At 44.0% G+C, this 26,929-nt stretch overlaps 1 protein-coding gene across 43 annotated transcripts; it reads right to left on the bottom strand.

Annotated features, from left to right (window-relative positions):
- Nucleotides 1-11,446: 11,446 nt before the first annotated feature.
- Nucleotides 11,447-23,056, bottom strand: LOC123188922 (uncharacterized). Of its 43 annotated transcripts, XR_006495408.1 has the most exons (13): nt 22,632-23,056; nt 21,728-21,786; nt 18,334-21,651; nt 18,141-18,197; nt 17,012-17,175; nt 16,793-16,879; nt 16,508-16,653; nt 15,812-16,349; nt 14,965-15,037; nt 14,812-14,841; nt 14,254-14,315; nt 14,041-14,129; nt 11,447-12,669 (listed from the first exon to the last, which is right to left on the bottom strand). XR_006495408.1 is itself a non-coding variant. In XM_044601201.1 (6 exons), exons 1-5 carry the CDS (start codon nt 18,631-18,633, stop codon nt 16,860-16,862), a joined length of 453 nt encoding a protein of 150 aa, XP_044457136.1. In that variant the 5' UTR covers nt 18,634-18,812; the 3' UTR covers nt 16,548-16,653; nt 16,793-16,859. The 43 variants fall into 43 exon arrangements, 1 of the variants encoding a protein (XP_044457136.1); XR_006495407.1 differs by lacking the exon at nt 14,812-14,841; XR_006495404.1 differs by lacking the exon at nt 14,812-14,841 and having other exon boundaries at nt 14,041-14,116.
- Nucleotides 23,057-26,929: the final 3,873 nt, after the last annotated feature.

Below are 26,929 nucleotides of genomic sequence, written 5' to 3'. Positions count from 1 at the left end.
AAATACATGGGTTGCACCTCTGTAAAGATGACAAAACCCTTAACAAAACATATGTAGAGCTCATGGGCATAGCATGCACACAATAATCATGGCAAAAATGACAAAAAGCTAAATGGAGCAGAAGATCTGACAATTATCTCAAGTAGCCCTCTTCTAACAGCATTTCGAGCATCAAGATGAACTCAAATGAAAATGATGCAATGGAATGAAATGATGTACTCTATGAGATGAACATTTTGATATGCTATATGCCCATATCGGAGCTACGGATGCAAATATATAGCATGATGAAGAAGGGCACATGGATTAGGGACTTAGGGAAAAAACGAGGTCAACCCTAATATTTCCGGATCTGGATCGGGGGCACGCAATCCGAGGTCGGCCAGAGCGTGCTGGCTGGAGTTGAAGGCGGGGACGGCGTCGAGGGAGGGGAGGAGGAGGCCGGCGCCGTGCGGCGGCGCGGTGGCGGCGAGGTCCGGCCGCGGTGGCGGTGACGTCGGGCGGCGGGGCGGCGCGCCGGAGATGGCGGGCGGCGGCGCCGGACTTGGAGGAGCCGGCCGGCTCGGGCAATGAGGGAGGCGGGCGGCGCTGCGCTCCGGGTCGGGGAGGGCCTCCAGCGGGCCGCGGCGGGCTTCGGCGACGCCGGTGGAGAGAGAGGGAGGTGGCGTATGGGAGGCTGCCACATGGCGGCAGACACGTCAGCGGACACGTCCGTTTGTGGAGGGGAAACGTCCGGCGGCGCGACGGGAAGGTTAGGGTAGGGTTTGATCCGGAAATTTCGGGGAAGATGCTATTTTATAGGTAGAGGGAGCTAGGAGAGTCCAAACGAGGTGCGGTTTTCGGCCACGCGATCGTGATCGAACGCTCTAGATGATGGAGCAGAGTTAGGTGAGTTTTGGGCCAAATTGGAGGGACGTTGGGCTGCAACACACATGAGGCCTTTTCGGTCCCTCGGTTAACCGTTGGAGTATCAAACGAAGTCCAAATGATACGAAACTTGACAGGCGGTCTACCGGTAGTAAACCAAGGCCGCTTGGCAAGTTTCGGTCCAATCGGGAAATGTTTAATCCCCACAAGTGAAAGAAAGGTAGAAATGTCCACCGGAGGAGAACGAAGCGCTGGAATGCAAAACGGACAACGGGGAAAATGCTCGAATGCATGAGATGGACACGTATGCAAATGCAATGCACATGATGACATGATATGAGATGCATGACAATGACAAAAACACACGGAGACAAAGACCCGAACCCGAGAAAATAAAATAACTTAACGCCGAAAATGGCAAGAGTTGGAGTACAAATTGGGAAAGTTACATCCGGGGTGTTACAAGACATGCTGGCGACGGCTCTGCCTCGCTGCCTGACTGTGCCGGCTCGGCTGGGCCCAGCAGCAATCGGCGTGCTGCCGACAGCGCGATCGACCTCGCGCTGGAAGGCTTTGGAGAGGCGGCGCATGGTAGCCAACTTCTTGGCGTTCTCCACAAGTGAGACCCGGCAGGCTTCCAGCGTCTCGGCGTCCGCATCCGCAGCAATGGGCGTGGACAGATCCCGCATTACCGCCTGCAATGGGTCCTGGCCGGCTCCTCCGGAGCCCCCATTGTGGCTGATGACAAGCACATCCGCAACGGTGCTGCCGCCACTCTCCGCGCGTGGGAGCGGATCATCGATGACCACCATGTTGGTGGGGAAAGCGTCGAGGGAGGTCGTGTCGGAGTCGACAAGCATCAGGTCAGTGGAGCCGATCGACTCCAAGTCGAAGGCCGGCTCGTTGGCGATGTGGAGCTGGTCAAGGAGGTTGATGAGGCGGCTCTCGAGGCCATCGGTGCATGCGTCGAACACAGGCTCGTCGGAAAGGCGGACCTCGCCAACAAGGTCGGCGAGGCAGCTTGCTGCGCATGCGACCTCCGCGTCGTGCAGCGCATCGGTGCAAACGCCGTCTGGCATGCCAGGCTGGCTATGCTCGCTGGGGAGCAAGAGGGTTCCCGTCCAGAACAGATCTCCGAACGACGATGCACCTAGCCCCATGGTGGGTGCCAAATGTCGGGGGTGTCGTGCGACATATGCTAAAGGATGGCTTATCATGGAGGGGGCTAATAAGACGTCGTCGGTGCCAGGGAATGGGATGAGGCGAAGACATGCACACTGGCGAATCTTACCCAGGTTCGGGGCTCCCCTAGGGGATAACACCCCTAGTCCTGATCTGCGGGGTCTCCGCATGATCACTCACTCAACAAGGGTGGCTACAAGGTGCTCCTTGAGCTGTTTTTCTAGAGGAGGAAGAAGAACAAGGCTAGCCCTAACTCCCTCTCTATGTGTGTGTTTCTCTAAGAATCTGAACCCTTTGCATGGGTGCCCTGGGGGGTTTGTATAGGCCTACCCCCCAGGGATACAATGGTAATCCGGCCGGGTGTAGGCCCAGGCCGTTAGTGTCTCTTGTGGCCGGATTCTCCGCTGGTAGCTGGGGCCCGCCGACTAGTGGGCCTCGCTGTTTGTCTTGTACTTGGCCGACAGGCCATGCCCACCGCTTGCGGGCCTTGCTGGCGGCTCATCACTATAGCCGTGCTTCTAATGACGCTTGCTTTGTTGGGGAGGCGTGGCTACAGTCCCGCCGCCTGGCGGTCGTTTACTATAGCCATTCCCTATTTCTCCCGGCTGATGGTGCACAAACTCTTAAAAGGGGGAGGGCCGCCTGCTGGGAGTCGACCTCCCCCCAAGCCGGTTGGCCAAGCTTGTCGTCTTCTGGTTTTCCACAAGACGGTAGGGCCCACCGCTTGCGGGTCATACCGACAGCCCGTCGTGGGAGCTGGGACCCTTCGGTCTTGGGCGATGTCATGGGCGGAGGGGCTACAGTGCCGCACCATGCGGAAGATCACCAGCCGGTATGATGCACTATATCCATGACCCGCCCTAGATTCAAGGGTGGCAGGCTTCTCTGTAGCCATGCCTCGTCTCATCGCATTCATGGTGGCTCAAACTTTGAGGGTGTTTGGGGCCGCCTGCTAGAAGACGGCCCCTCTGGGGGCCGCCTGCTTGGAGTCGGCCCCTCTTGCAGCCGGCCACTTGGACCAGCCGGCCACAAGAAGGCGGCGACCAATCTCTGAGGCTTGAGGGGTGCGGTCGGCCCCAATGTCTTGAAATGTCATGGGGGCGGATGAGGCTACCCATGGACAATAACTCCGGCAGTATTTGATACTGGTTCTGTTGCTCATATTTGCAACTCGAAACAGGGGCTACGGATTAAGCGAAGATTGGCTAAGGACGAGGTGACAATGCGCGTCGGGAATGGTTCCAAGGTCGATGTGATCTCCGTCGGCACACTACCTCTACATCTACCTTCGAGATTAGTTTTAGACCTGAATAATTGTTATTTGGTGCCGGCGTTGAGCATGAACATTATATCTGGATCTTGTTTGATGCGAGACAGTTTTTCATTTAAATCAGAGAATAATGGTTGTTCTATTTATATGAGTAATATCTTTTATGGTCATGCACCCTTGAAGAGTGGTCTATTTTTGTTGAATCTCGATCGTGGTGATACACATATTCATAATATTGATGCCAAAAGATGCAAAGTTGATAATGATAGTGCAACATATTTGTGGCACTGCCGTTTAGGACATATTGGTGTAAAGCGCATGAAGAAACTCCATGTGGATGGACTTTCGGAATCACTTGATTATGAATCATTTGATGCTTGCAAACCATGCCTCATGGGCAAGATGACAAAAACTCTGTTCTATGGAACAATGGAGCGAGCCACTAACTTATTGGAGATAATACATACCGATGTATGCGGTCCGATGAGTGTTGAGGCTCGTGGCGGGGATCATTATTTTCTGACCTTCATAGATGATTTGAGCATATATGGGTATATCTAGCTACTTAATGAAACACAAGTCTGAAATATTTAAAAAGTTCAAAGAATCTCAGAATGAAGTGGAGAATCATCGTAACAAGAAAATAAAGTTTCTACGATCTGATCGCGAAGGAGAATATTTGAGTTACGAGTTTGGCCTTCATTAAAACAATGTGGAATAGTTTCACAACTCACACCACCTGGAAAAATCACAACGTAATGGTGTGTCCGAACGTCATAACCGTACTTTATTAGATATGGTGCGACCTATGATGTCTCTTACCGATTTACCGCTATCGTTTTGGGGTTATGCATTAGAGACAATTGCATTCACGTTAAATAGGGCACCATCTAAATCCATTGAGACGACACCGTATGAACTATGGTTTGGCAAGAAACCTAAGCTGTGGTTTCTTAAAGTTTGGGGTTGCGATGCTTATGTGAAAAAGCTTCACCTGATAATCTCGAACCCAAAATCGAAGAAGTGCGTCTTCATAGGATACCCAAAAGAAACTGTTGGGTACACCTTCTATCATAGATCCGAAGGCAAGATCTTTGTTGCTAAGAATGGATCCTTTCTAGAGAAGGAGTTTCTCTCGAAAGAAGTGAGTGGGAGGAAAGTAGAACTTGATGAGGTAATTGTACCTTCTCTCAAATTGGAAAGTAGCTCATCACAGAAATTAGTTCCTGTGATGCCTACACCAACTAGTGAGGAAGCTAATGATAATGATCATGAAACTTCGGATCAAGTTACTACCGAACCTCGTAGGTCAACCAGAGCATGTTCCACACTAGAGTGGTACGGTAATCATGTTCTGGAAATCATGTTACTAGACCATGACGAACCTACGAACTATGAGGAAGCGATGATGAGCCCAGATTCCACGAAATGGCTTGTGGCCATGAAATCTGAGATGGGATCCATGTATCAGAACAAAGTATGGACTTTGGTTGACTTCAAGAAGAATATTGACGCTGACGGTAATGTTACTATCTACAAAGCTCGACTTGTTGCAAAAGGTTTTTGACAAGTTCAAGGAGTTGACTATGATGAGACCTTCTCACCCGTAGCAATGCTTAAGTCTGCCTAAATCATGATAGCAATTACCGTAGTTTATGATTATGAAATATGGCAAATGGATGTCAAAACTGCATTCCTTAATGGATTTCTTAAAGAAGAGTTGTATATGATGCAACTAGAAGGTTTTGTCGATCCTAAAGGTGATAACGAAGTGTGCAAGTTCCAGCGATCCATTTATGGACTGGTGCAAGCATCTCAGAGTTGGAATATACATTTTGATAGTGTGATCAAAGCATATGGTTTGATACAGACTTTTGGAGAAGCCTGTATTTAAAAGAAAGTGAGTGGGAGATCTCTAGCATTTCTAATATTACGTTTGGATGACATATTGTTTATTGGAAATGAAATAGAATTTACGGATAGCATAAAAGGATACTTTAATAAGAGTTTTTCAATGAAAGACCTCAGTGAAGCTGCTTATATATTGGGCATCAAGATCTATAGAGATAGATCAAGATGCTTAATTGGACTTTCACAAAGCACATGCCTTGATAAAGTTTTGAAGAATTTCAAACTAGATCAGTCAAAGAAAGGGTTCTTGCCTGTGTTACAAGGTGTGAAGTTGAGTCAGACTCAATGCCCGACCACTGGAGAAGATAAGAGAAAATGGAAGTCATTCCCTATGCCTCGGCCATAGGTTCTATCATGTATGCAATGTATTGTACTAGACCTGATGAGTGCCTTGCTATAAGTTTAGCAGGGAGGTGCCAAAGTAATCTAGGAGTGGACCACTGGACAGCGGTCAAGAACATCCTAAAGTACCTGAAAGGACTAAGGATACGTTTCTCATTTATGGAGGTGAAAAAGAGCTCATCGTAAATGGTTACGTCGATGCAAGTTTTGACACTGATCCGGATGACTCTAAGTCACAAACCGGATACGTATTTATATTGAATGGTGGAGCTGTCAGTTGGTGCAGTTCCAAGCAAAGCGTCATGGCGGGATCTACATGTGAAGCAAAGTACTTAGCTGCTTCAGAAGCAACAAATGAAGGAGTCTGGATGAAGGAGTTCATATCTCATCTAGGTGTAATACCTAGTGCATCGGATCCAATGAAAATCTTCTATGACAATACTGGAGCAATTGCCTTGGCAAAGGAATCTAGATTTCACAAAAGAACCAAACACATCAAGAGATGCTTCAACTCCATCCATGATCAAGTCAAGGAGGGAGACATATAGATTTTCAAAATACATACGAATCTGAATCTGGCAGACCCATTTACTAAGCCTCTTCCACGAGCAAAACATGATCCGCACAAAGACTCCATGGGTGTTAGAATCATGACAAGGCAATCTAGATTATTGACTCTAGTGCAAGTGGGAGACTGAAGGAAATATGCCCTAGAGGCAATAATAAAGTTGTTATTTATATTTCCTTATATCATGATAAATGTTTATTTTTCATGCTAGAATTGTATTAACTGTAAACTTGATACATGTGTGGATACATAGACAAAACATAGTGTCCCTAGTAAGCCTCTACAAGACTAGCTCATTAATCAAAGATGGTTAGGTTTCCTAACCATAACATGTGTTGTCATTTGATTAACGGTATCACATCATTAGGAGAATGATGTGATGGACAAGACTCATCCGTTAACTTAGCATGTTGATCGTTCAGTTTTATTGCTATTGCTTTCTTCATGACTTATACATATTCATTTGACTATGAGATTATGCAACTCCTGAATACCGGAGGAATACCTTGTGTGCTATCAAATGTCACAACATAACTAGGTGATTATAAAGATGCTCTACAGGTATCTTCGAAGGTGTTTGTTGGGTTGGCATAGATCGAGATTAGGATTTGTCACTCTGAGTATCGGAGAGGTATCTCTAGGCCCTCTCGGTAATGCACATCATGATAAGCCTTGCAAGCAATGTGACTAATGAGTTAGTTACGGGATAATGCATTACGGAGAGTAAAGAGACTTGACGGTAATGAGATTGAGCTAGGTATGAAGATACCGACGATCGAATCTCGGGCAAGTAACATACAGATAACAAAGGGATAACGTATGTTGTCATTGCAGTTCGACCGATAAATATCTTCGTAGAATATGTGGGAGACACTATGAGCATCCAGGTTCCGCTATTGGTTATTGACCGGAGAGGTGTCTCGGTCGTGTCTACATAGTTCTCGAACCCGTAGGGTCCGCACGCTTAACGTTCAATGACGATTTGTATTTATGAGTTATGTGATTTGGTGACCGAATGTTGTTCGGAGTCCCGGATGAGATCACGGACATGATGAGGAGTCTCAAAATGGTCGAGAGGTAAGTATTGATATATTGGATGATAGTATTCGGACACCGGAAGTGTTCCGGGATGTATCGAGTACATATCGGAGTACGGGGGGTACCGGAACCCCCCGGGGGAAGATATGGGCCATATGGGCCATAGGAGGGAGGAACACCACCCACATAGGGGTGGCATGCACCCCACAGGTAAGGAGGCCGAACAAGACTAGGAGAGGGGGCACCCCCTTTCCTTCTCCCCCTCTCTCTCCTCCCCCCTTTCCCCCTCCGGTAAAAGGAAAGGGGGGGGCGAATCCAACTAGGAGCCCAAGTAGGATTCCTCCTACTTGGGCGTGCCTAGGGTCGGCCTCCTCCCCCTCCCTCCTTTATATACGTGGGGGGCACCTACAACACACATCAATTGTTCCAAGCCGTGTGCGGCGCCCCCCTCCATAGTTTACACCTCTGGTCATATTCACGTAGTGCTTAGGCGAAGCCTGCGCGGATCACTTCACCATCACCGTCACCACGCCATCATGCTGACAGAACTCTCCCTCGGCACTTTGCTAGATCAAGAGTTTGAGGGACGTCATCGAGTTGAACGTGTGCAGAACTCGGAGGTGTCGGACGTTCGGTGCTTGATCGGTTGGAACGAGAAGAAGTTCGACTACATCAACCGCGTTAACAAAGGCTTCCGCTTTCGGTCTACGAGGGTAAGTGGATACACTCTCCCCTTCTCGTTGCTATGCATCTCCTAGATAGATCTTGTGTGAGCGTAGGAAATTTTTGAAATTGCATGCTACATTCCCCAACACAAACTTCTTCTCGTTCCGACCGATCAAGTATCGAACGTACGGCACCTCCGAGTTCTGCACACGTTCAGCTCGATGACGTCCCTCAAACTCTTGATCCAGCAAAGTGACTAGCAAGTAGATGAGTTCCGTCAGCACGACGGCGTGGTGACGGTGATGGTGAAGTGATCCGTGCAGGGCTTCGCCTAAGTATCATGAGAATATGATCGAGGGTGTAATCTGTGGAGGGGTGCGCCGCACACGGCTAACAGATGTTGTTGTTTGTTGTAGGCGCATCCCTCCCCACATATATATAGGTGGTAGGGAGATGTTGCAGCCAAGGGGGGCACCCCAAGTAAGCCGAATCCTACTTGGGGTTCCTCTCCAATTCGGGCCCCCTTCCTTATTAACTGGAGGGGAAAGGAAAGAGAGAGGGGAGGGAAGGAAGGGGGAGGCCGAATCCTCCCCTTTCCTTCTCCCTTCCCCTCTTTCCTTCTCCTCCTATTTCGGCCTATATGGGGGCGCACCAGCCCCTTGTGGGCTGGTCTCTCCCTCTCTTGGCCCATAAGGCCCATATCTTTGTCGGGGGTGCCCGGAGCCCCTTCCGGTGACCCGATATGTGCCCGATACCCTCCGGAACACTTCCGGTGTCTGAATACTATCATCATATATATCAATACTTACCTCTCGACCATTTAGAGACTCCTCATCATGTCCGTGATCTCATCCGGGACTCCGAACAACATTCGGTCACCAAATGACATAACTCATATAATACAAAATCGTCATCGAACATTAAGCTTGCGGACCCTACAGGTTCGAGAACTATGTAGACATGACCGAGACACCTATCCGGTCAATAACCAACATCGGAACCTGGATGCTCATATTGGCTCCTACATATTCTACGAAGATCTTTATCAGTAGAACCATTATGACAACATACGTTATCCCTTTGTCATCGGTATGTTACTTGCCCGAGATTCGATCGCCGGTATCTTCATACCTAGTTCAATCTCGTTACCAGGAAGTCTCTTTACTCGTTCCATAATACATCATCCCGCAACTAACTCATTAGTCACTTTGCTTGCAAGGATTCTTATGGTGTGCATTACCGAGAGGGCCCAGAGATACCTCTCCGATACTCGGAGTGACAAATCCTAATCTCGATCTATGCCAACCCAACAAACACCTTGGAGATACTTGTAGAGCATCTTTATATCACCCAGATATGTTGTGACGTTTGATAGCACATAAAGTATTCCTTCGGTGTCCGGGAGTTGCATAATCTCATAGTCAAAGGAATATGTATATGACATGAAGAAAGCAATAGCAATAAAACTAACAGAGGGGGAAAGGATGAAGGAGAGAGAGGGGGAGAAGGAAAGGGGGGCGCCGCGCCCTCTCCTAGTCCTATTCGGCCTCCTTCCCTGTGGGGGCGCACCACCCCTATGTGGGCTGGTGTGCCTCCCTCATGTGGCCCATATCTTTCCCCGGAGGGTTGCGGTAACCCCCCCTGGTACTCCGATATGTACCCGATACATCCCGAAACACATTTGGTGTCTGAATACTATCATCCAATATATGAATTGTTTACCTCTCGACCATTTCGAGACTCCTCGTCATGTCCGTGATCTCATCCGGGACTCCAAACAACATTCGGTCACCAAATCACAAAACTCATATAATACAAATCGTCATCGAACGTTAAGCGTGTGGACCCTACGGGTTCGAGAACTATGTAGACATGACCGAGACACCTCTCCGGTCAATAACCAATAGCGGAACCTGGATGCTCATATTGGCTCCCACATATTCTACGAAGATCTTTATTGGTCGAACTACAATGACAACATATGTTATTCCCTTTGTCATCGGTATGTTACTTGCCCGAGATTCGATCGTCGGTATCTTCATACCTAGTTCAATATCGTTACCGGAAAGTCTCTTTACTCGTTCCGTAATGCATCATCCTGTACCTAACTCATTAGTCACATTTCTTGCAAGGCTTATCATGATGTGCATTACCGAGAGGGCCCAGAGATACCTCTCCGATACTCGGAGTGACAAATCCTAATCTCGATCTATGTCAACCCAACAAACACCTTCGGAGATACCTGTAGAGCATCTTTATAATCACCAAGTTATGTTGTGATATTTAATAGCACATAAGGTATTCCTCCGGTATTCGGGAGTTGCATAATCTCATAGTCAAAGCAATATGTATAAGTCATGAAGAAAGCAATAGCAATAAAACTGAATGATCAACATGCTAAGTTAACGGATGGGTCTTGTCCATTACATCATTCTCCTAATGATGTGATCCCGTTCATCAAATGACAACACATGTCTATGGTTAGGAAAATTGACCATCTTTGATTAACGAGCTAGTCTAATAGAGGCTTACTAGGGACACAGTGTTTTGTCTATGTATGCACACATGTATCAAGTTTCCGATTAATACAATTCTAGGATGAATAATAAACACTAGCAAAAGGGCACGTGCGTTGCAACGGAAGAAAAATATATCACATTCTCTTCTAATCTAGAAAAGGTGGTATACAATTTAGGAATCTGTTCCACAATTCCAGATCGTCTATTTCAACACGCCTTGCATGTAGATTTAAAAAGTACATACAAATAGGCTAGCGATAATCCATTTTATTCGTGACATGCGCGGAATAATGTGTTATTGTGGGTAAAGGAAAACGACAAGAATATACGATGATACATTAGCACACTATACAGAGACATGCATGCATCATGGACGGTTTTCGGTTCAAGCATCACCAACTTATGGCATGTTCAACAATATTTAATGTTGAAGTTATTTAAAAATCCATAATTATTTCTAATCAAATAATTTCTCCACCATATAAAATCTAAAATAAGTATTTTAAACTTCCACTTTGAAAGATTAGACTAAAGCATTAAGTATATGCAAGTCACCTTAAATTCAACCAGAATATTGTTTTCAAAGTCAAGTGATTTTATTATTTTTAGAACAATAGTAGCTTAATTTTGAGTTAAAATAAGTAGGATGTTTTTTTTAGTATTTATAAGAGGATTCGTGTACTGCTGGCTGCTGCTGATTTACAAGGCGATCACTGATGGGATCGATGTACATATCTGTAGTTAATCTATATTAGCGCCCACACACACATGTATCTTGGGTGTTTCCTCACGGCACCATACCTGGTGGAGATAGACTTGGACCGCGTTGAGGTAGAGCATCGTCGCCATCAAAGATAGATGGCAATCAGAGAGGTGAAATTACATATGTCTGGGAGAAAGACCTCCATTGTAGAGTGAAATCTTCTTTTGTTTTTCTCTTATCGTAAAAAACAGTGGGGAATGCTCACAATCACACAAAAGAGCAAAACCATATTGCACTAGTAGACTGCCCGTGCGTTGCTACGGGCTTTTGAAATATTTTGTTGGTGTTATATAAAGTTAATGCATGTTAAATTTCACATGTAAAGACAATATAGCACGGACACAAGTGCATAATAATTGAAGTCCACTTCACTTACAATAATTGATAACAAAAATGCAAATTGATGATGTATACATATAGAGCAATGATCCAATTAAAAATCCATTATAAATTATTAAGATCTACTACTTGATGCGCTTAAGAAATTCTCGCCCAATGGAAAAGATTCTTTAGCTTCATTCGCACCATGTTTTAGAAAATATAATAAAAACTACTTCCTCAATTCATACTCATCCCACACAAGCAAAAAAATGTAGTTAGCACGAGTACTTCACATCCAAGGTCTTCAAACATTTAACAGACAATATGCATCGCGCAAAGCGGCTTAACCGGTTCTTTACTGTTCCACCAGAGCATAAAATGAAAACCAAAATAGCGAGGCACATCCCCACAATTTCCAAAATTAATATTATATTATATATAGTGATGACAAAAATAAATGTTTGTATTCCGAATTTGTTACCCGCCTATGCTCATTGGAATACCATACAGATATAAACATTGTTGTTCAGATATATCGGAATCCCAATCGGCTTGCTTTATTTCAAGTGCTTCTGTATGTATGGTACGGGCTACAATATGTATAAATGAATCAAACAAATGATTAAGTTCAGCCGTGTTTGCTTTATTTTGAGTGCTTCTTTATGTATGATACAAGCTATAGTGCATATAAATAAATCAAATAAATGATTAAGGCCGTTTCCAAGGTTGAAATTCATTTCCCTTACATCCGGGCGTGTTTGAGCATCAAACAAGCCCCTAACAGGCTATCCAAAATCCAACCATCTGGACAGTCCATCCACCCCCAAATCCAGCCCATGGGGGGGACATATGGTTGTCAGCACTATCTGTCATGTTATCTTAAACACACGGTCCAAAGTCCCAACAAAAAATTCCACCCCATGACGCACCCTTCCCTTTTCCTGCAGGACCCTCCCTTCCTGCTTGATTTCTTGCTGTAGCAGGACATTTCTCACTGGAGCACTCTCCTTCAAAGGCAGATGACACCGGCATCACCATCGCAATGACACCTCTCTCCTTCGCACCATACTTCCCGACGGACTGCTAATAAAGAGTCCACCACCAACCGCCCTACTCTCTGCCCTAATCCTCCCTCCCCGTGCTCACGCCGATCCAACCGCCAGCAAAGGGGGCGAGGCATGCGCCGCCCATGACACCCCGAGCCAAGGAGGATCCGACTCTCCTGATTCATTGCCATGTTGTAACACAGAAATGAATGTCGTGTATTACGATGAAACAAAAATATGATATAGCTGTTGGCATGCAACTGATACACCCCCGTGTCCATTATTAACTCTTGAAACAACCCCCCAATGCATATACCCTTTCATCCTAACCAAAAAAATGTATGACTTAATGAAAAAATACGAACCGCTCACTCATGCAATTTGCTGCAATGCCATCTCTAATTAAGTGCACTTTGCCATATTTTCTAAGATATGGAAATTATTCCGCTCAGACAGCCATAACTGAACATATCAACCCAAATAACCATCACCCACTCTTAAACCTCACTTTTATAATAAAATCCACTAACTCGTGCTCAAATTGAACCAGTAATCGACGCCGCCTTGGCAGGCCATCAACAAAGGACAAGGGCGGAAATGACCTTCCTATCTTAGTGCTAGTACCACCTGCTTATATACTGGACCCACCCTTCATGCCGGGCTCTACCACAATGGCAGCACATAAAATATATCAGAATAATGTACCACCATTTATGTTCTTCAAGCATGGCGGTGCGAGCTTTTCAATGGAGCCAGACACGGTGATAAGGATACTAACAGCTTAATAGACGGGAAGGAACATAACCTCTAAGAGAGTGAGTAGACAATTCAACCTTGGTAACACACACATTTATTGAGACACTTCCTCTAAGTTGAATGACTCCTTATCCACCTTCACCCTGTAGGAAGGCTCTTCTTCTAGTAAAGTGGGCAGAGATCATGCAGCATGAAAAATTGGAAAACACACATTTGACAGTTCTGATTGCATTCACCAATCTTATCTGACTCTCATGTGGATCTGTGATTGCATTCACCTTATCTTCGACTCTAATGTGGTCTATGTTTTCGGTTTCACTTCCGTTGAGACGGACTCCACCTGTAGCTTACACATTATTCTCCGCTATAAGGTCCACTTTCTATTTAAGGATTTTTTAATAGGAATTTAAATCATCAGCACTTAGAGCTTTGGCATCACAAGATTCATATGGATTTCATTCCTATCAGTTTTGAAAATATAAATCAACAAGGTCAATGATATCACAGTAAAAGAAATGTGTTTGTCTATCCACACTTCATTGCACCCATATTGAAGGATACAACTGAACTGAAAAAAATAGTCGTGTGAGGCATAGGCTATCACTAATTAATTACATGCAAACAAAATTGCTGATAATATAATCTTGTTTCAGTGAATCCATATGGACATTTTTTTGTTAGGAAAACACAACTCATAAGATCTAAAAAAGGTTGCTATAGGGAAAGCGTAGAGAACTGGACATTAAGCAATGCAGCATCCTGGTTGCCTTGCCTTTTTTTAAATGACATACCTTGCCTTCATCCATTTCTTATATTGGAATGCCTTGCCTTTGTCCGTTCCCATAATGCTTATCGAGACGGATGTGCCTACGCCCAGTTACTGTTATTGCATTACATCTTCACACCTCTAAAAATGCACAGTTATCCAGTACAAAGGAACAACAAAGAAATTGTAAAACTATTTGCTCTTGCGTCAGTGTAGCTCTGCCACAAGATCGGCTGACCTAGATGTAGTGGATCACATGGTCGGATGAGCTGGACACAGTGGAGCTGGACTGCACAATTTCTGTTCATGAGCAATAAAAGAAATTACCCTTCCGACAAACAATTTGGAAAATGTACAACCTTATCAGTTCAACAAGATTTCAGGTGCTAATCAAATCAGATACACACAACAAACGAAACACACTTTTCCTTACTGTTGAGCATTTTGTTACAAATTCTTCAATTGAAACGCTAAGCAAGGTTGACTTTTACTCAATGTAAATCCTAAACAAGAACTTACATTTTTCTTATAACCATCAGAATATCGAAGAACAATTGGTTGAAGGAATATATATCCACAAATTAAAACAGAATCTAAGTTAATGGGTTCGAAACAGGAGGTACACCCAAAAGTAAGTGTAAATGGCCTTCACTTCAAAAACAGGAGGTACATCCAAAAGTAAGTGTAAATGGCTTTCAAACAAGTGCTTGCAAACACAAACATTCATAAAAAAATCTTTTTTAGGAAAAACATATTTAATCTACTAAATACGTGCAACGGTGCAAGGGGAACTTACTTTCTTATTTTCTTCTAAGGCCCTTATTTGCTTCAAATAAGATTCGTTCGGCAAAATTATCAGTGTACTATTTGGAATAGTCAATTTTATATATGAACAAACATCTGTGAGAAGGTCTGCACATGCTTCAAACAAACTTGGTGGATGTCTCACCTCCAAACAAACTTGATGGATGTCTCACCTCGAAACATACTTGGCTGATGTCCCACCTGTAACGTAGCTACATCTATGCGCAGCCAAAGTAGGAACATTACGCAAAAGTATGAACATCAACCAAAAACTTGATGCGTTCTAGCGGACAGAACATTGCCTATTTGAATGCTCGGATGATAGCTGAACCACCTTAATGTCTTCTACTTCAGACCATAGCATACAATTAGTGGTCTACACTTCTACTTCAGACCATAGCATAGATGTCACTTCTACTGCTCCCACGAAATGGCACGAGATGATTGTGCCATTTCTCATTACTGGAATATAAGCTGACTAACTGCTATTGAGTAAGATATATGTAGCACGTAGCAAACACCCTATAATGTACATTCCTTCTTTATATCATCACACTACAAAAATATCAGTGCACAACAAATAGAAATCTATGTAAAATTGGATGGCGTCCACAACTATTCTTGTAACTTAACAATAAAGTATGTGACATATCATGTTATATATTTTCTTCAAGCCCACAGAATATGTTGTATATTGTCCAAAATATTCCGTAGGGATATTTCCTATCTGAAAAGTGCTAAAAAATATCTTTGTTCTGTTGAAATAACTACTAATGACATGAATCAAGAGGTCGTCAAAATTATGAATGAACGTCTCCGAAAATAAAATTTCATCGGATAGTACATCAGAAAATGTTGCTTTCAAATATATATTGTGTTCTAGCTAGCATATGAATCTTCATGTTCATTAGGAGGTCACAAATCAGGGGTGAAAAATATGTTGGATGAGAAAGGATGGTGCACGTTTTTTAAAAGCTAAAAAGATGTCTCACCATGTGTTGGATGCTTCAATGCAGTGCGGAACTTGCACGGGAGAAGAACATTACCGGCGGCTAGCCTCGATCTCGCTCGGCCATGTAGGACAAGTCTGAGCCAATGAACCACGTAAAGAATCAAGACGATGACGTTTCGGCCCAAAGCAAAAACAGAGTGGGGGCAAAAGACTCATGGAGAAGATGTTGATACAACAGAAGTACAGAACCTCCATCCACGACTCCCTTTTCTCCCTGCTGTTCTCCAGCCTCCTGCACAACAATACGGAGAACAAACACCAGTCAAGACTAACAAACACGGTATATCAGAGTCGTGGACATTGGAGGGGAGGCAGCTAAAGGTATGCATGACTCAAACACGGATCTGCTGAAGCACGGGCATGGGAGCGACAGGGCGGCGCCGCGATCCACGCCGTTGGAGCCTCGCATAGAGAGCGTGTCGGGCACCATGAGGAGCGGCAGTGCCACTGGCGCCATTAGCAATGCCACCAGGATCGCCATGGACGGCTTTCCCCGCCTCCCGACCCGCCCCGTCATCCTATTTGCCATGTAGTTTATGAGCTAAAACTAAGCATTTACTAAACTGAGGTAAAAAAGCATCGAGCATCGTCAGCTATAAAACAAACTACATTTTCCTAATAATTAAGATGGCACAGGCATGAAATACCCATTGAACCAGTCATGAGAAATCTGAACCTTCGTCGGGTTGCCGTTGTGTAAATAGGAGGCATTTTTGTCTATGTAACCTTGAGAGCACAGCACCGAGCATGAGAAATCTGAACCTTCCTCAAGTTTCCTTTGTGTAAACGGGAAAATTGAAATCCTTTGCCACACATCTGAACCTTCAGAGAAGCTGCTATCAGGGTTACATAGAGGCAACAAAAACTACTCTCAAAATTTTATTGATAGGCACAGATATTGGTCCTGAGAACAAAATAGACAGTCATGTTATTATTTGACAAAAGAATCTGGCATATTTACCTCAGTTTAATTAAGCTTCCGGAGACTAACAAATTATGTAGCCATCATTCCAAAAGCTTCGCCGGCATCAAAAGTTGGAGCACCCTGCTGAAAGGGATAAGGTAATCTTATCATGTCATTGTAGTAGAAGAAACAGAGACGCTCATATTACTAAATAGCAAGGTTGGTGCAAATGGAATAAGCACAGCAATGAAAAACTGCAGCAGTGGTCGAGAATACCTAGCGCGGCAGTCGCCTGAGTACAGTGGCTTGCCATCTGGGCAGCCATTCTAAGGATGAAGGCGTTGGGCACAAACTTAAAAATGACTCCATGATAAGATAACATAAACCTGTTGCCTGAGGATGAAGCTATCTTACTTGGATTGCCCTAGCTTCAAGTATCCCTGCAATGCAAGCTCACATAAAACACTCAAAATCTTTTGGTCAAAATCCTAGTTCACAAGTGCTCTGCATATAAAATAAGTGCTACAAACTTTACACAGTGATGTGAGGTTGGGTTGGATGAAGTCAACTGTTTTGGGTAATCCACCTACTAAACAGATTCGGTCTTTTCAAATCCTCTATCAAAAACTGCATAATTTTGACTTGGACTCCAAACATAATGTGGAGATCAATCGCAAAAAAAAGGAGAGATACGTCCCATGCTTTCTATAGACTATCTATTTGCACTATTTTGATGTACGGTTTAAAAGTAGCAGTCCAATTTAGTTTCACAGTCCAAAAATTAATCTTTATGTGATTCTGTGTACAGTAACCTTGTATGCGGACTTAGACCATGTTACTGTTTGAATTAAACTATGCGTTCAACATGAAAGTTGTAGATATCTTTAGTGGTGAGTAGAGCTAAAAGTGCCATGGACAGACTCACTAAATATTAAAGAGACCAATTAGGCTAGTTTTCCCTAGGTTCTGAAACAGCTGCACGCACTCTAACCTTCTGCAGGTTTGGCTCTTGTGCAGATTACATTTAACTTTTATATTTAAAAAATATTAACAAATCAATATGTTAACCAATATCACCGTCAAATCATCAATGCCCTGCCTGAAGCTCCTATTGCAGTAGAAAAGGTCTACTGGAAACTGCTACTATCTTTGCTGATTTGAGGACACAACAAGTTACACTGGAAACTGCTACTATCTTTGCTGATTTGATTATCAACATGATTTCGTGATCATCGTCTCGCTGATCAGACCAATACTATGCTAATGCTCTGCTAAATTAACCACTAGCTAAAAGGAGAAAATACAGTTTTTTTAATCTAACAAACATGAAAATTCTCATAAGCATATACGTATAACTATGACAAGATAGCATTATTTTTTGTGGCAAAATTGGACCAAGTATTACCTTCAATCGGCCAGAAGAGGAACATTTGAATTTCCTTGAAAATTTACAATGGATAACCTGCAGCAAACTGACGGGGTGAGGGTAATTGGGAGAGAGATGCAGAGTTGGGGCTCGGCCAGAGGAGGTTAGTCTCCATCGGAATGGCAAGAGTGCAGTAAGCAAATCAGGAGGCTTTGGGATGAAGAAAACTCACCCCTTTGCGGTCGGTCGGATGGGGCGGAGCTCGCGCTTGGTGAAGACACGATCCCCGGCGGCGGCGACGGCGAGGAGGAGGCGGAGATGGCCGGCTCCAGAGGGCCGAACGGGATGTGCAGCTCGCTCCACCCAGGGAGGAAGGATACCTTCCTGGATCCATCCATCCATGCTTGCAGCTTAGACGACCGGCCGTGAGTGGATCTGCAGCCATGGTGGCTAGGGGAGAAGACTGCGGCCGCGGGCGCCGTCGCTTGGGAATGGAGGTGGAGGAGGAGGCATCGGCGGCGGCATAGGGCATGGATCGGCCGCGGAACAGGATGGATCGGCCACGGAGGGGGCGTAGGGCTGGATCGGGCGTGCGAAGGTCTGGTTGGCGGCGGAGACCGATCTGCTGTGGGAACGAGGGATCGATCCTAGGGTTTTTTTGGCACCGGTTTATTTCGCTGGAGGGTACCGAGTAAGCAAAGGTGGAAGGATGACGAAAATAAAACGGAGATGGAAGGATGACGAAAATAAACCAGCAAAAATAAACCGCGCGGACTATTCACAAACTGCTCATTAGGAGTAGAGATACCTGAGTGTCTGAATGTGACTACGAATTCACAAATCAGGGTGGGTGATCACGTAGGTTCTCGTTCACAAATCAGCATGCTGCGGAAAGCATAATGAGATATCCTGGAAGTAGGAAATATCCGACCAGCAAGGAGCAGTCATTATTTTGCTACTGGCCTTTGCACACATAACTGAAAGTGGGATCGGTATTACTTAAATGCTGAAAAGAATCTTCTGACAATAGCAGTCATCAAGGAAACATGAACAGTTTGTGCATAACTTGGCTATTAGCCTTGGCACAAATCAATTAAAAGTGTGATTAGTAAGACAATTACATTATAAAAAAACTCAAAGCTTTTACAAAATGATGGCAAAACTGCATACACAAAAGATAACTTTCATAACCAAATATACTATCTAATTGACTAAATTTCCTTTGCTTCCACGTCGTGGAAGTAGGGACGGATTTGTACGCATCTAGCCTGCAATCTGCACTTTGTGCAGCGCCATTGGCAGCGACACCAGAGCGAACCGCTTTGCGACTTCTCGTCGGCTCTCTTCTTCTATGTCCCAGCTCATGACGACTTGTAGAAGGAACGCTACATGCGTTTTCCACAACCTAGAATGAAAAATCTTGGTAGCAAAGGAAAATGTCGAGGAATGAGAAAGAGCAAATGTCTCTGTCTAAATAGCACAGTTAGTATTACAGCAAACAAACCTGCACCAACTGCCTTAACTGAACCTTGAAATCAAGACCTAGTTTAATCTGATCTGGCCAAAATAAGCAGTGAATTCATGGAACATATAGTCATTTTCTAAAAGGAAACATATAGTTAGATTGTCCACTCTAGATCAAAGACTGCAGTTTGAAGGGACTGTCCAATCTACATAAATCATGACCATGTTTTCTACATTTCCTAACTAAAACAACATTGTCTGAACATTGGCTTAGGCATACTGTAATACAAATTGCAAACTGCTGACAAGTGTTGACCTGTCGTTGGTTTTTGATGACCATATAAATTTACTTGGGTGAAAAGAAAATTTCAGTCATAGTGATAGCTCCAGCCAACAACCAAAAAAGTAGTCTCATTGGTTATAAACATCGAGCAGTCCAAAAAGTTGCCGGCTCCAGAGCAGTACGGAACATCATCATAATCAGATATATCCTGAGAATACTGAAAATGTACAGCCAGCAACATGAACAAAGATAACATGGCACACACTTGAATGATGGGGAAGAAACATGATGTGTTTCTTACAATGAAAAAAATAAGTTATCTCTTCAGTGGTGCAAACACATTATTGCCACAATGGGCATAGAAGTCGCTTTGCAGGCTAAAAGTACTACCTCCGTACCAAAATATAAGATATTTGGAAGGCCTGGTACGGAGGTAACACTATTTCTGTTGGTAATAGCACATAGAGCATAATATAGACAACTAAATGAAGTTAAAAATGGTATGTTTAATCATGTAATATCATGCATGTACACTGAAGAAAGGACAGTTGTCTTTGATAGAATTTCCAGTTCACCTGCACTGTGAAAGGACTGGAATCGCATATAAATGCCATTATCCAGTGAAGTAAGGTCTCAATGCCATTCTCCAGCATATGATTGATCACATCCTGGATGCTTTGCATCTACGGAAGAAGAAAATATGTCAACACAGCAAGATAAATAACATCTAAACGAAAGTAGTAGAGGATGCTCGGGCCGCTTTCAGATATGTTCTGTTCATTGTTTTTATCTTTGCAACCTGATGGGTCTTTTGGATTAATTGAGAAGCCCACTTGTGATGCCACTGGTATTTAGATTCTGAAGAAACTGTGGATAGCAAACTTAAGTGTGTTTCCCTTGCTTTTAGTAGTCCTCTCATCACCACCTGACGGCTGTTCGATTGCGCATTGACGAAGGCATGTATGCAGTTTCTCAATTTGGCGAAATAGATAATTTAACTAGGAATTTCTACCATGAATAACTACACAAAGTTTGCTCAGTTTCAGCAGCCGAGCAATGTCGGGTAGCCCATTCTCATCGCTGGAAACTATGGACATGAGAATATCTCCATGTTCATTTTCTCTATGGATGTAGTAACTAACCATCATTAGGTTACACGACAACCATGATTAGATGAAGTATGATATCCCCTTACGTGAAAGACAAAACCTTTATAAGTTGGAGTCTGGCTTGGACCTTATTTTCTTACTTATAATCTATTACTGTAACTTTTATAATGTAAAGCCTCTCTGTTTTGTCGACCAAAAATTGGGAAGCAAGAAACAGAATTATCTCTGTACTGAAAAGAACTACAAAATCTAAAAGGATTTACCTATTAGCGCTTGAAGTCGTCCAGGTAGATGACTATCAAGCATAACGCAGTATTCAGCAACCATCATTTCAAGGCGATTTACATACAATTGCATGTTCTACACGTTCGGAAGTAGTACCACTGTGCATGGAGCTCCCTGATGCAGCTGATATGGATGCATACCTGGAAAGAACACAAGGACAAAGTATACAGGGGATATTGCTTGACACCAGCTCATGTGCTTCACCAGCTAAGGCAAGACCTTGGGATTGGGCATGTCGTGCACTGTTCCAGAATCTTCATGATGCTAATGCTAGAACGGCCAATAGAACCTGATTGAGAAATCACCGTTTTCCTTCCTAGTCCTCTAGTGATGTTTGGTGGGGCAACCCATTGTTGCTGTAGGTACATTAGGTAAAGCCTGTACTCCTTTTTCTTCCATTATTATTCAGCTGCAGATGCAAATCATCTAATGGGTAAGATGTATTTTTTTTCTTTGCCATACCAAAAAAGGATGTAGTTACTTACCATCCTACCATCATTCCGTTACACAACAATCCTGATTAGGAGAAGTATGATATCCCCTTCTGTGAAAGACAAAATATTTAGAAGTAGTAGTCCCACTTGGACCATATTTTCTTGTTAAAAATCTATTAGTTCTTAAAATGTAAAACTTCTTTATTTTTCACATCCAAGTATTGGGAAGCACCAAACAATATTATGTTTGTACTGAAGAAAGAAGAACAAAACCTAAAAGGATTAAGTTATTGGTGCTTGAAGGTCATCCAGGTAGATGACTATAATTGTAACATTCAGCAACCATCATTCCAAGGCGATTTACTTCATACAATTCATCTACTACATGTGTGTTGCGTTTCCACATCAATATCACCTTTATTTGTAACTGGCATATTTATAGGACAGGTTCTGTAATACATAAAAACTCTAGGTCTAATACTACATTTTAAATTGTGAAGCAAAATTCAAGATTATCAGGCCCAATGGAATCTCATATGTCAATGAGTTACATCTAGTTGAACTGAACACACTTGCACACGGTTACAATATAATGACAACATGATAAAAAGGGGGCAGCCCCAGTGCATGTAGCTCCCACTTGCGCAGGGTCTGGGGAAGGGTCCGACCACTTTGGGTCTATTGTACGCAGCCTTTCCCTACATTTCTGCAAGAGGCTGTTTCCAGGACTTGAACCCATGACCTCATGGTCACAAGGCAGCAGCTTTACCACTGCGCCAAGGCTCCCCTTCATATAAAGGAAAGGGGAATATATTACTGTCACAGTAAGATTGGATAGGATCAAAGTATAATTTCCGTTGAAAAGCTCACTCTGATAAAAAAAGTGTACCAAATTGGGGAACTTTTAGGCAGTCAAATTTTTCTATGAAGTGGTACAGTAGAAAGAAGAATTTACCTAGGCAGAATCAAGCCGGCAGTTCGAAGAACATCACCTCGCCTCACAATAGGGTGGCGGCGATGTTCACCATTGGAACCAGGCGGATGGGTCCGACGGCAGATAGAGTGTGCCTAGAAGGAGTGGCTGGTGGCGAAGCCAGCGGGGTTGGGGAAACCAATGTCAAGGTGGAAGCAGCGGGGAGGAGCCCCGGAGGCGCCATGGTAGCAAGGTCGGGGAGCCGCCAATTGCCGCGACGTCGAGTGCCGCCGGCGGTAGAAGGCCGCGGGTCCCCGGTAGTGGATGGGCGCGGGTGTGTTGGCACTTGGTGTAGGGGTAGGCGCGGCGGCGGGGTAGGAGGCGGCGGCGGCCGGCTGTGAGGGGCGGGGCGGGGCTGGGCTGGATGTCCAGATGAGATCGAGAGGAAGGCTGGGTTTGTTTTTCTATTCTATCACTCGTACCGCTCCAGGTTCAGTTAATATGAGGACTGCGGGCCGAATTACTCCCTCCATTCTGCAATGTAGTGCTTCCTCTATTCTCGTGCTTTAACTTTGACCGTAAATTTAACTATCAAGACCGATTGCGGCGGGAGCAAAAGTTATATCAGTGAATTCGTATTCGAAAGAAGTTTTCAATTATACAATTTTTTTCTCCCGCCGCAGTCGGTTTCGTTGGTTAAATTTATGGTCAAAGTTGGACCTCAGGAAGCGTGGGCACACTATATTTTGAAATGAAGGGAGTACTAAATAGTTCAGCGACCTTTGTGTAGAAAGGACGTGACGGTGAAAACGTGCTAACATCATGCTATTAGTACCACCTCGTTTATATTACGATTTTGTCTATACGAATCCTAAAAGCATATTACGACTGGGCGAAAGCGTATTATGACGGTGAACTCACGGAGTCAATCCATACTTTATTATTAGGGAAAGATTTATCATGATATAAGGAAATATAAAATAACAACTTTATTATTGCCTCTAAGGCATATTTCCTTCAAGACCATCTCGTCAATAGACATTATTGGGTGTGACATGGCCCCAACCCGTTTCCATTGGTACGCCTCATCAAAAGAGATCGTGCCCCGGATTTCTAGTGATATCATTAATGAAATAACACCTTAATATCTGTCACATATACTGCACAATGTTTTGGGGAATGACGCCTTCATTTTGAGGTGAAGCGACCCTGATCTTTGACTGACCTATAAAAAGGGAAACGGTGAATTGATTCCACCTACGCTCCCATTGCAGCTTGCTCCAATGGCAAGAACCTCATGCAAGCCAATGGCTCTGAGATCTATTTTGAGCTACAACTCTTCCCTTCTTCTCCCCCACTATCAAAGATGGCCGGAAAGGGAGGGAAGTGGATGCATTCTAATGTCATCACCAACACCATCACGATGCTCTGGGCTGATGGATATCTTCCCCTTAGGGTCAGGTGTCAATCCCCTGTTGAGGCGGGCGCAACCGCTCGACTTCTGTCGTTCCCACCCCTCACAAAGGGGAGTGGGTAATCTTTGTTTCCCACCTCGTCCGAGGTCTGGGTTTTCCCCCTTCATCCTTTTGTACGGGATCTCATGTTTTATGATGGGCTGGATTTCCACCATCTCGCCCCAAACTCGATTCTCCACATCTCCACATTCATAATCTTTTGTATGGGATCGCATCGAACCACACTTTGGGTTGTGGCTCTCAGCTTGCAAATTGTGGTGGGGCCATGATCAGTAAACTCACCAATGTCATCTGACCGGAGGGCACATTTGTCGAGGCGGTGAAGCTCTGGCAACAAGAATGGTTTTATGCGGCCGACCAATCCTCGGAGAATCAAGGAGAGGTCCATGTCTTCTCGGCTGGGCCACCAAGGAGGTTGTTCTCTTGGACAGACAAGGGACTCGACTGGGGGAACTAGAAGGAAGTGAAGGCGCTTTAGGGCAAGCTCAAGGCCGTGGTTGGCATGGGTGTCCAGTTGTTGTATATAGTCCATGTGATACTCCATCGCCACATTCTTCCACTCCAGATCTGAGCTGCTCCTATGTGGGAGTACAAGTCGGAAGACGGGGCGGTGATCTAGAGTTTTTCCGAGGAGTGGACCTCGGCAAGATGTGGAGGCTTCTGTTCAAGCCCAAGAAGAACACCTTTCCCTCCATGTCCGAAGACTTTGATTTAAGTCATGCCAAGCCTATTGCCAAGGTAACCTCCACTCTTAGTTTGTTAAGTGTATTTCCACCATTTCTTTTTCTTGCGAACATTGGCCGACTTTATGCCTTTTACACAGATTTGGCGTGTGCAAGCCGTGAAGATGAAGCACTTGGCACTGCTCCTACAGGATCCCAGGACCCCTGAGCTGATACTAAGATTAGATTGGGTCTGTCCATCCACTACTGCAGGAGACTGCTAACGTGACACTATGATCAGAGACCCTTCACTGAAACTGTGTGCAATGCAATAATCGCAAACGGTGGTGTAAAAAATCGTCAAAGAAGGTGCAAAACATTTGCGATGATGGGTGCATCAAACACGGTTAAGATTTTAGTTGCGTGTGCGATGCAGCGCATATGGTTAATCCATTGAAACTGTCTGCGATGAGGCAGAACAATAGAAATGGGCAGCCATAGCAATGTGTGTGCGATGCAGGACACATGGTTAATCCATTCGAACTGTTTGCGATGAGGTAGAACAACAGAAACGGGTAGCCATATCAATGTGTGTGTGATATACGGCATACGGTTAACTCGGACGAACTGTTTTCGATTAGGGAACACAACAGAAACGGTTCAACTTAACAAGATGTGTGTGATATGCAGCATATAGTTCACATGGATGAACTGTTTGTGATGAGCCAAAAGAACACAAACGAGTCATGTAAACAAGATGTGTGTGATACGTGGCAAACAGCCGACTCAGATGAACTGTTTGTGATGAGAAATTACAACACAGACGGTTAATACAGTTACTTCGTGTGTGATTCTTTGTGTACAAAAAACTTTGAGAAATGCAAACTAGTTGCTTGCGGTGGCTAGGAGTATCGCACACGATGCGTCTGCGAGTACTCGTGTGCGATGATTAGTATGTTACACATACGTTTCCTTATGTGAACATGTGTGTGAATTTGCAATATGGACAGTCAATATGCAAATGCCTTCTGGACATCGGGCACACACTTAAACTCAATGAACTGTGTACAATACTAATACTTTTCATGAAAATTTATGAACTTGGATAACAATATTTGAGTAACATATATATAGTGGTTACACTATTCGACAAAAGGAGGATCTTCGTAACACGGTTTTGATAACCATATGGTCCATATCTACATACTTAACATAGTAACAACTATCACATTTTAAGAGGCTAAGGGCCAACAACCATATGGTCCATATCTACATACTTAACATATATAGTAACAGCTAGCACATTTTAAGAGGCTGAGGGCCAACAACCACAACTATCCACTGGAAGCAGCTTGATCACGGCGACTCGGCATCTCGTCAATGAAAAGGAAGAGCCCTCCTGTGCCTTGGTAGAGCAGGAGTAGAACAGTGTCTCCAATTTTCCAATATGGATGCATTGCCACGAGAAGCGAGAACTTGTTAATTTGAATGGTTCCATTTTTGCGGGAAATGCAGTACCTTGCAATCACTTTGGCGTTATTAGCAGGCACAAGTGTAATTCGACCACGCCGGGAAATCGATCCAGGAACGGCTACAGGGGGCAATTTTGTTGACATGTAGAATAAAAAACAATTGTAACATATCGTTGAAGATATATATAGTTTATGAGCATCAACATTAAAATAAGACTTTTTACCAGCGCTTTGTGCACACAATTGGTCTTGTTCAGTGTGTGCACCATAGGTCTAATTAATCCCATCCAAAATCCAGCGTTCATACGCTGTGCTATCTCTGTCAGATTATCAACAAAGTTTATCACATGCTTCAAGTCCTTCCAGTGAAATTTGGTACGCTTAGTAACATACAGATCGTTCACTATGCATCCAACATATCCTGCTTAAAAGGTGGAAAGGTATTATTTATTCAGAACATGGCAGAAGAATATATAGTGTGCATAAATTGGTAAACAGAATTTGTTACTGCCTAGGAACAGAGTCAGAATATGATATCACAATTGGTTGCTTAAATAGTGATCATTTGGTTGCTTAAATAGTAATATGACAGCATGGAGAAAGTTGAAAGGACACTAACCTAAATCAAACTTTGATCGGCTGATGACATTGGGGAAGTAAACATCCATGTTAATTAGACCAGGTTGTGGTGCACGCACTAGAATTTTATTGCCAGCTTTCAGTTCATAACA

The sequence above is a fragment of the Triticum aestivum genome, chromosome 2A (assembly GCF_018294505.1).
Source record: "Triticum aestivum cultivar Chinese Spring chromosome 2A, IWGSC CS RefSeq v2.1, whole genome shotgun sequence".
NCBI classification, from domain to species: Eukaryota; Viridiplantae; Streptophyta; class Magnoliopsida; order Poales; family Poaceae; genus Triticum; species Triticum aestivum.
Note: the sequence above shows the minus strand (reverse complement) of the source record. Positions and strands in the feature narration are given on the sequence as shown.